Genomic DNA, 11,232 nt, shown 5'->3' with positions numbered 1-11,232 from the left:
CTCCCCGTGTCCACTAGCCCTCCCGACCAGAGGGAAGAGAAGGCGAAAAAGCGCCGCCGAAGCAGCATGAGCAGGCTTCTATTGCTACGCACCAATAGAGCAGGATAGCATTTTGCGCCCACATCTTTGAATTTGAGGGTAAAAAGCTCGCTTCTTATACGGGATCCAACGCATCCAGCAGAGCGAAGCAGCGTTCCATTCTTTTCGGGGGCATCCTTACGCATTGGCGGGGAGTGAAGTGCCACAATCCCATTCATCATTTTTGATCCACATAAGCCAAAACCCATAGCACTGGCGATGTCTCCGGCATAAATACAAGGAGGATGTATAGCTGATATAGGATCTTGTGAAACAGGATTTGATTCTGCAAGCGGTTCGATACGAACGAAGAAATTTCGAACAAAAGGATTGGAACTCGCTGATAGGAAAGGAGAGAAAAACAAAGCAATGCCAAGAGTTCTGTCAATCCGCTGTTCATCGATAGACGAAGCTCTCTCTTTATCATCTCATGCCAGATGCAACAAAGGATGAGTCCTTTTTACTTCTCGCGAACCACGGGAGCTCGGAGAGCCCAGAGGAGCAAAGCTCATTTGACTTTCAGGGTAAAGCGGCGCATAAAAAAGGGCTGGCCCGTCAAAAGTCCGGTTCTGATATGAATCCAACAACTGATCACGTGCATATACCCGAAGGACCGATTACAAGAAGCAAGGTTAAGAAGATTCAAGAGGCCTATACATTGCATCTTCAAAAGCTAGCTAGTGTACCGGTTGAAACAAAGACTTTTGAGCCCAAAAATCTTTATAGCATTAGCATATCAAATCAAGAAGATAATGGAGTGGCTGATATTGGAAAGTAATTAGAAGACTTGCCTTTGGTAGTTGAATTACCAATTAAGGAAATTATTAATGCCTTATTTTCTTCAATTTATATTTAATAGCATTTATTAAAAGTTGGTATGAATTGCCTTATATTCTTCAATTTGTATTTAATAGCATTTATTAGCATTTATTAGTGATTGGTGGCTGAACCATATTATGTTAGGGTTACCTTTTAGACCTATTTAAAGGCATGTAATACTCATGTTTGAGGGATTTTGGTTGAATACAGAAAAAACCTTTGTGTTTTCTTGATACCCTTTTGGTGTTATTCTTTTTCAAATCTTGCTTTAGGTTTGATGTTTAAACCGATTCATTGAATTAGTTTTGAACAAGCTAATTCTGGAGTGAATTGTCTTGGTATCTAAGAGTGACCATCATAGATTCCAAGTTCGATCTAAGAGTCATTCATCTTCTAACCAGCTCTTGGTTGGAATCAATCCGTTAAGTTAGCTTTCTCTGTGAGCGTTATGCAAGGATTCTAGAAGGACCTCTAGCTTTGCAAATTCCAGCATTGTAGGCGCTTATCATTTGGTATCAGAGCATTTGGTCGACGTTCTTTGGCCGCTCTAGAGGCGAAATATTTTTATTGTTATTTTTTTTCTATCAATTTTTTGTCTCTCTTAGATTCTCGAAAAAAAGAATAAAAAAAGCCAGCCTTTACATTCTTAACCTAGTACCAAAAGCCCACCTTTGAGTGTTAAACACGGTGTCCCTGAGTGAAATTTTTGTGAGAAGTGTGGAGAGGCCCCTTGATAACAAAATGTCACATAATGGAGAAGGAGTACCACCAGTACCAGATCTTAATACAACCATTCTTCAAGCAATTCAAGGTATGATGCAAATGATGATGGAAGATAGACAAGAAAGAAGGGCGCAACAACAAAGACAAGAACGAACATTAGAAGATGATGAAGATATAGTAGTACAAGAAAAACAAGTTGTTGAAGGAAGATGGAGAGGAAGAAATAACCATGCAACTATTATGCAACCTAGAAGGATGGAAAGAGTACATGAAGATAGAGATGGAGGAGTTAAACTCAAAATCTCACCATTTTGTGGAACGGCAGATTCTGAGGCATACTTGCAGTGGGAAAGAAAGATAGAGCATGTGTTTGATTGCAACACCTATAGTGAAAATATGAAGATGAGACTTGCTATTGCCGAATTTACCAATCATGCTGGTGATTGGTACCAACATCTCAAATCCGAGAGAAGAAGAAAAGAGGAGAATCCAATAGAGACATGGGAAGAACTTAAAGAAGCCATGAGAAAAAGGTATGTTCCAAAACATTATCAAAGAAATTTGAAAACTAAATTGCAAGGTTTGAGGCAAGGAACAAAAAGTGTAGCGGAATATTATCAAGAGATGGAAAGAGCAAATTTTAGAGAATAAGAAGAAGATACCATGTCTAGATTCCTTGGAGGTTTGAATCGAGAAATTGCTCATCTTGTTGACAGAAATCCACCACCATATCTGGAAGATATGTATCATCATGCTCTCAAAATTGAAGACCAATTGAAGGAAGAAAAAGAGCATTCAAAAAGGTACACATCACAAACTACTAACACCTTTTCAAATTCTAAAACTTGGAACAAGGATAGTTTTGTGAATAGAAATGAATCAATGTCACCAAAAGAAAAGTTTGTGGCTGCTAAAAGAGTGGAGGCTGAGAGTTCCATTGGTAAAAAGAATGAAGCTTCAAAGACGGTAAAGGAGAAGTCTAGTTCTATTCAATGTTCGAAGTGCAAAGGGTTTGGACACATGAGCAAAGAGTGTGCTAATAAAAAAGTTATGGTGATAAGGAATGGTATACTTGATTTAGATGATGAATGTGAAGATCATGATTCACAGCTTGTGGAAGAAATCGCAGCATATGATGATGAGTATGTTGAAGAAGGTAATTCCATATCTTTGATCACAAGAAGGGTACTCAATGATCAAATCAAGGAAGAGAAATTTGAAGATCAAAGGGAAAACTTGTTCCACACAAGATGTTTGGTCAAAGAACCATGCAACTTGGTGATTGATAGTGGAAGTTGCCCAAATGTGGTAAGCAGCTTCCTTGTAAAAAGACTTCAACTTTCTGTCCATCCCCATCCAAAACCATACAAACTTCATTGGTTAACAAACAAAGAAGAAATTAAGGTGAACTCCCAAGCTCTTATTTCTTTTACTATTGGAAGATATAAAGATGAAGTTCTTTATGATGTCGTACCAATGCATGCGGGGGACATCTTGATCGGCCGACCTTGGCAATATGATAGAAAGGTAACATTTGATGGTTTCATGAACAAGTATACTTTTACTTTGTGTGGGAAGAAATTTACTTTACTTCCATTGTCTCCATATGAAGTACATTGTGACCAATTGAAATTAGGGAAGAAAAGAAAAGAATCTGAAGAACAACAGTGGAGAGAAGAAACTAAGGTAAAGGTGAGAAAAAAAAAAGTGGGAAAAAAAAATATTCAGTTCTTGTCTAGAAAGAACGAAGAATTTGATTTGAGGACAAATCCTTTTAAAGAAAGGGGGGATGATATGAATCCAACAACTGATCACGTGCATATACCCGAAGGACCGATTACAAGAAGCAAGGTTAAGAAGATTCAAGAGGCCTATACATTGCATCTTCAAAAGCTAGCTAGTGTACCGGTTGAAACAAAGACTTTTGAGCCCAAAAATCTTTATAGCATTAGCATATCAAATCAAGAAGATAATGGAGTGGCTGATATTGGAAAGTAATTAGAAGACTTGCCTTTGGTAGTTGAATTACCAATTAAGGAAATTATTAATGCCTTATTTTCTTCAATTTATATTTAATAGCATTTATTAAAAGTTGGTATGAATTGCCTTATATTCTTCAATTTGTATTTAATAGCATTTATTAGCATTTATTAGTGATTGGTGGCTGAACCATATTATGTTAGGGTTACCTTTTAGACCTATTTAAAGGCATGTAATACTCATGTTTGAGGGATTTTGGTTGAATACAGAAAAAACCTTTGTGTTTTCTTGATACCCTTTTGGTGTTATTCTTTTTCAAATCTTGCTTTAGGTTTGATGTTTAAACCGATTCATTGAATTAGTTTTGATCAAGCTAATTCTGGAGTGAATTGTCTTGGTATCTAAGAGTGACCATCATAGATTCCAAGTTCGATCTAAGAGTCATTCATCTTCTAACCAGCTCTTGGTTGGAATCAATCCGTTAAGTTAGCTTTCTCTGTGAGCGTTATGCAAGGATTCTAGAAGGACCTCTAGCTTTGCAAATTCCAGCAGTGTAGGCGCTTATCATTTGGTATCAGAGCATTTGGTCGACGTTCTTTGGCCGCTCTAGAGGTGAAATATCTTTACTGTTATTTTTTTTTTCTCTCTCAGATTATCGGAAAAAAAAAAAAAAAAAAAAAAAACCAGACTTTACATTCTTGACCTAGTACCAAAAGCTCACCTTTGAGTGTTAAACGCGAGTGTCCCTGAGTAAAATTTTTGTGAGAAGTGTTGAGAGGCCCCTTGATAACAATGTCACATAATGAAGAAGCAGTACCACCAGTTCCAGATCTTAATACAACCATTCTTCAAGCAATTCAAGGTATGATGGAAATGATGATGGAAGATAGACAAGAAAGAAGGGCGCAACAACAAAGACAAGAACGAACATTACAAGAAGATGAAGGTATAGTAGTACAAGAAAGACAAGTTGATGGTAGATGGAGAGGAAGAAATAACCATGCAACTATTATGCAACCTAGAAGGATGGAAAGAGTACATGAAGATAGAGATGGGGGAGTTAAACTCAAAATCCCGCCCTTTTGTGGAACGGCAGATTCTGAGGCATACTTGCAGTGGGAAAGAAAGATAGAGCATGTGTTTGATTGCAACACCTATAGTGAAAATAAGAAGATGAGACTTGCTATTGCCGAATTTACCAATCATGCTGGTGATTGGTACCAACATCTCAAATCCGAGAGAAGAAGAAAAGAGGAGGATCCAATAGAGACATGGGAAGAACTTAAAGAAGCCATGAGAAAAAGGTATGTTCCAAAACATTATGAAAGAAATTTGAAAACTAAATTGCAAGGTTTGAGGCAAGGAACAAGAAGTGTGGCGGAATATTATCAAGAGATGGAAACTATGATGGAAAGAGCAAAGGTTAGAGAAGAAGAAGAAGATACCATGTCTAGAATGCTGGAATTTGCAAAGCTATGATACTATGAGAAGAAGAAGATACTATGATACCAAATGATAAGCGCCTACAATGCTGGAATTTGCAAAGCTAGAGGTCCTTCTAGAATCCTTGCAAAACATTCACAGAGAAAGCTAACTTAACGGATTGATTCCAACCAAGAGCTGGTTAGAAGATGAATGACTCTTAGATCGAACTTGGAATCTATGATGGTCACTCTTAGATACCAAGACAATTCACTCCAGAATTAGCTTGTTCAAAACTAATTCAATGAATCGGTTTAAACATCAAACCTAAAGCAAGATTTGAAAAAGAATAACACCAAAAGGGTATCAAGAAAACACAAAGGTTTTTTCTGTATTCAACCAAAATCCCTCAAACATGAGTATTACATGCCTTTAAATAGGTCTAAAAGGTAACCCTAACATAATATGGTTCAGCCACCAATCACTAATAAATGCTAATAAATGCTATTAAATACAAATTGAAGAATATAAGGCAATTCATACCAACTTTTAATAAATGCTATTAAATATAAATTGAAGAAAATAAGGCATTAATAATTTCCTTAATTGGTAATTCAACTACCAAAGGCAAGTCTTCTAATTACTTTCCAATATCAGCCACTCCATTATCTTCTTGATTTGATATGCTAATGCTATAAAGATTTTTGGGCTCAAAAGTCTTTGTTTCAACCGGTACACTAGCTAGCTTTTGAAGATGCAATGTATAGGCCTCTTGAATCTTCTTAACCTTGCTTCTTGTAATCGGTCCTTCGGGTATATGCACGTGATCAGTTGTTGGATTCATATCAGGTTCCTTCGCCAACGAAGTTCAGAATCAACAAGGGTTTGGAGAACGAAAGGAGTGCACAACAGGGGCGCAGACCCACTTTTTTGGTCGTAACGAGGGAGATCTCGAATGGGGTTCTTCACGAAGTTCGAAAGAAAGGAATAAAAAAGAGTTTCTCTATGGCCTCCTCGTTTTGAGACATTATGGCTTTGGGGGCGACCCCGGTAACAAAGAAGGAATCCATAAACACTTGGGATCCGACACCATGATAAAATACTACCCTCATGATTAGACCATGTCCCTGAGATTTGATAAAAGAAAGGTGCATTCCCGGTTAATACGTTGGAATTGGATAAGTTATTAGGAATATGACGGAACGAAAGACCAAAGAAAGAAAGAAGAATACACCAAAATGCAGGTGCTGCACCAAACGCTGGTGGTTCTTTCTTGTTGTAAGTGAATGCAACGAAAAGACCGGGAAATAACGAATAATGAAACAATTCATATATTGACATTTCGTGCTCATTTTTGCTTTCTTATTCCCATCATCCGGTAACCACAAGATGATCCACAAGAAGGGTGGCAGGATTCGAACCTATGGCCCCCCCTCTCCTTTCCAGTCGAGCTTCTTCGCCCCTGACCTGCTCGGTTGGGTGGCCGGGTTAGCACCCCTCCTCGCCTCTGTACCCGAAACAGATGCACTGCGCTAACCAGCGCGTAACCTTCTTTACCCTACCTCTCCTCAGGTTATGCCATTACCAATCGCGGGGAACCCCAGGGCCGGCTGCTGCCCCTGACCTAATAAGAACCATTATCCTTATGACCAAACAAGGACCAGCTTACTTACTTCTCGAGCGAGAGTTCCACGATCCCGACCAGAAACTTGTTGGCAGTAGGGGCATCCAAACTTGCCCAACAAACACCTATTTACAAGGGGCTTGGAGATCGAGGGGTTTCTGGGGGAGATACAGACAGTAGAATAAGGTTGGATTTGAAAAAGAAAATAGGACTAGATAACACATGTTATGAAACTTGTTCGTTAAGAATTTTGTTGATCTCGTTAGACCTAAACTAATATAGACGCAGAAAGGGACAGATAGTGCTTCGGAAAAATGGGGGGTTCGTATGATGACCTGGGAGAGGAAAGAAGGAAGCTGCTTTACCGAGGTGAATGAGATCAGCAGCGAGACCGAGTGAAAGAACACTGACTTAGTGCTTGCTTTACCGAGTGAAAGAAGGTTATTGATAACTCATATCTTGTTGAGTTGAGTCTTGAGTTGAGTCTTTGTTTACTGTGAAAGAAGAAATAGGTGACGGTTCAGGAAAGAACAGAAAAGAGACCGTCAAATAGTTCAACCCTTGTGAAAGAATCATCCTCCATCCAGCCAGTTTACCTCATTCAATAAGTCAAAGGTGAAGGAGTTTACCTCGGTTACAGTCTTCTAAAGAAAGAAGGGACAGGTGAAGGAGAAGGAATAAGGAGGAATGACTTTCTTACAGCAGGAGAGTAAGTTCAAGAAATGCTAAGACAGAGAGAAGCGAAGCAATGAAACCGACAGGTGAAGGAGCTTGACCGGATTCTCATCCTACCTAGTAAATTACCTCCTCAATGACCTCTTTATTTAATAGGGAGCCATCAGTTTACCTAGTTACATCAGGCAAAGCAAAGGTTTAAGGTAGAATATTGATCTTTGACAGTGAAGGGCGAGTAAAAGAAAGAATACATAGGTGAAGGAAGAAGCCGCATTCTCTTCCATTTCATCCTTCATGCCTTATCTGTCTTGTTTACAGTGAGTTCAAGCAAGCAAGGTAGAGGGACGAAGCCACGAGACGAGAAGAGGGGAAGGCCATGGAATAGCTTTACCGAGTTCAAGAAGCGAGAGCAAAGAAAAGAGACACTAAAATAGTTCAACCCTTGTTCAATCAGTCCAAACAATGCAGGGTGTAGAGAAGAGGGAGTAGCGAGACCAGACGACTGTAAAGGACATGTGATTGAGCTCAGCTGCTTTCCCTTGTTTGTCTTTGAAGGACTAAATAGGGAGGGAGAGGATCAAGATCAGAGAAGCCAGTTCTGTTCCAACCCAGCCAGCAAGCAGTGAGACCGACGAAGGAAAGGAGTTGACTTTAATCGAGAGTTTAGTCTTTCTTAGTTTACCAAGAAAGAAGGAGAAAAGAAGAAAGACCTGATTCTCATCCAGCCGCTTGACTGACTCTTCCAGATAATGCTTCGAGAGTTGAGGATTGACTGACAGTGAAGGAGAAGATCAAGAATCGAGAGGATCAGAGAAAGAGAAAGAAGGAATCGAGAGGAGAAGATCAAGATCAAGAAGGAATCTTTCGTCTTTCCTTACAGTTAAGTCGAATTGATTCTTCGATAGTCTTGACTTCTGAATTACCTTTACTCGATTTGATCCCCTAAAATACGGGGGGGGGGGGGGGGGATAGAATTTCTTTGATTGAAGTTCCAGCTATTAGGGGAAAACCTCTTTTAATGTTTTACCCGTGGATACAAAATATTTGATTTCCTATGCTGCTATTAGGGAAAAACCTCTGACGAACTTTTACAGTTATATGTAGATAGAATTTCTTTTCTTGAAGCTGAAGCTGTTAGGGAAAAAGCTCTTTTAATGTTTTACCCCTATGCTAGATACAAAAGATTTTCTTTCAGCGGCTCGACTGTAAAGGAGAGGATTAGCAATGGAATTGTTCAACCGACAGGTGAAGGAGAAAAGAGACCTTGTTCAATCAATCAGTCCAGGAGAGAAGCTAAGCTGCTTTACCGAGCCTCGTTCAATCAGTCAAAGGTTTAAGGTTTTCTCTTTCGTCTTTCCTTTCAACACTTTCAGGTTCAGTAGTTCAATCAGGTTACAGTTCTAGAGCTGATCTTTCCTTCCTGCCTGCCAGTTCCTTCCAACCCAGCCAGCCAAGAAAAATAGTCTTTCCCTCCTATTGACGCTATTGACGATAGTACAGAGAGAGATGTGAGGGCCGGCATACATAAACGTAATATATATAAGGCATATAATATCTTATTATATATATATAGTTTTTTTTATACTAAACCAACAAGCCAGCCATTTACCCTCTGTAAACTGGAGTATGGAAGTGGAACTCAGTCTAGTCTGCTCTCATCCAGCAAGCTCTATAACACTAGCTAGGGCTAACCTCTCTGACGCCTACCTGTCCTCATGCTAGCCAATCTCTGGCAATTGGTCTAAGGCAAAGGGTCATATTCAAGATGTGAACAAATCGGATGTGCACATTCATGCAAGATCCGGTGCTCTCTTTGAAATATCTGCTCTTAGAAGAAAAAGTGCTTTCGGAAGAGAATAAGTTGCAGAATCCGGCAGCTTGCCACAGAACTCATCCAGAAGGAGTATGCAGCCAGACTGACTATGGAGATAGGGATGGGAAGATGAATCAATATTCAAAATAGGGTGCTAGAGAATCGGATCTTAGATAGTGCACGAATTAATGCTCAGTCTTGGGGGAATATCCTCTTTCCTGCCCCCTAGGTCTTAAGCAGCATGTAGCAAAGATCGATTTGAGATTCAGGACCTGAAAACAGAAGCCTCAGTTGAACGATACACTTTTCTATCCTGTGGGCCCCTATCCGGAAATAGGTCTCTTCTTTATAGAAACTGCCTAGTCCGTCTCTCAATCAGTCTGTCCAGTCAAGGACTTGACTTCGGTCGTAGGTTCAAATCCTACTTGAGATGAGAAGAGAGTACAGCTTACCTATTAAAGAAAAAGGTCTTATTATCGCTTAGCGCTTGTGCGTCGGTAGATAGAATCAAGATAAGAATGAAAGAAAGAAAAAAGAGAGAAGAAAATGAAAGATGAATGAGACTGAACAGTGAAAGAATGAATAAGGAGTCTTTCTCTATGACAGTGATAGAATAAATAGGATCAATCAGGTCAGGTAATAGCGGTTCAGGAGTAAGTCGCTCTCCCGATAGGTTACGGAGTTCTGGATCAAGAATCAATCAATAGGTTCAGTAGTGATTGAGAATGAATGTTGAGTCTTTCCTTGTTGGAGAGGTGTTCAGGAGAATGAAGAAATAGGTGAAAGAAGGATTTCATATGCTTTACCGACGAGAAGAGGAGAGGGGAGAAGAAGCTCCACGAGAAGAGGCGCGAAGCGGTGAGACCCAATGGGCGAACGCGCGAAGCGGCAAAGACTGGAAAGGAGAGGAGAGGGGCTCATAAACCGACTTCTCTTGACCCTTGCTTCCTCTCCTTCTGTATACTTCAGTGTATACAAAAATGTATATGAGGCAAAGACTATTTGTTTGAACACTAGACTACTACTAGAAAGACGAGACTACGACTACAATATCAAACTAGAGACTACTCAGATACTGAATCTATTCTATAGAAAGAGTCTAACGACTAGTAGTCAGATCTAGACAATAGACTATTGTGGCTTAGTAGTGATATCGAGATAAAGGTAAGGTCAGATTGTCCACCTATCGCCTTAGTCAGGTAGTACTTGACTCTTGTCTTTCCTAAGCCTGAGGCTGGAGAATGAGTCAGGCGAAGCCCTTTCCTTCCCTTTACTTACTGACGGGCTTGCTTCCCTTTAGGTAAGGGAATAGTCCAACTTTCGACCCTATATTGGCTTCCAGTACTTTCTATTCCCGGTAACAAGGTAATAGCTCTTCTTTTCCTAAAGCGCTTGTTCCACTAGGGTCCTCTTCTGTTCCTGTATAAGTTAGAGGATAGCAGTCCGTTATTCTATGGCTTCGGGAGGCTCCTTTAAAAAGAGTTGACCCGTGATCTACGCAAAGGTTGCTTAAAGTACGTACACACAGGCAAGAGAGAGAACGCACAAGCGGTACGTAAGAGCAAACTGTCTTATTGCCTATTACCGAATCGAAAGTGCTTAAACCTCTCCTCTTTCTGTCGGTCGTCTACTTTACTGACTGAAAAACGGGAAGTCACTCATTCAAACCTCCCGCCCTCTCCAGTCAGGCTGGCGAAGCGCATTAATAGGAGCGAAGCGTATCTTTCTCTTAATAATTCTATAGCAAAGTCATTATACAAACTGAAATGGTTGAGACGCGACTCGAAGGTCTCATCCACTCGCCCCCTTCCCAATCCATATTCCAATGTCGGGAGGAAAGCTCAATATGGTATAGTCGAGGTAGACGTCTCTCTGTGTGTGGAAAAAGAGGAGGAGCTTTGATTTGCACGCCTTTGAGTAGGTAGGGTTATACGCGTAAGCTTAAGATCATCTCTCCAACCAATAGCCTCAGACTGAATCTACCGATAGCATCTGCCTTTACTATCTAAACTATCAGTCAAGCAGCTTCTCTCCTACAATAGGTCTCGAATTTCTTGAGTAGGCGGGTGGACCTGAAGGCCGTTTAGGGCTTGAAACC

At 40.1% G+C, this 11,232-nt stretch overlaps 1 protein-coding gene across 1 annotated transcript; it reads left to right on the top strand.

The window, feature by feature from the left end:
- Positions 1–315: 315 nt before the first annotated feature.
- LOC147790241 (uncharacterized) lies at positions 316–531 on the top strand (the record flags this gene model as incomplete). The annotated part of the gene is made up of 1 exon (XM_087128645.1): positions 316–531. A coding segment is annotated over one exon (216 nt), but the record flags the coding sequence as incomplete, so codon positions are not given.
- Between the last annotated feature and the right edge of the window lie 10,701 nt (positions 532–11,232).

The sequence above is a fragment of the Cucurbita pepo genome, chromosome 11, assembly GCF_057944985.1.
Source record: "Cucurbita pepo subsp. pepo isolate OVF chromosome 11, ASM5794498v1, whole genome shotgun sequence".
Taxonomy (NCBI): Eukaryota; Viridiplantae; Streptophyta; class Magnoliopsida; order Cucurbitales; family Cucurbitaceae; genus Cucurbita; species Cucurbita pepo.
The sequence above is the reverse complement of the archived record's forward strand: the minus strand, read 5'-3'. Positions and strand labels throughout refer to the sequence as shown.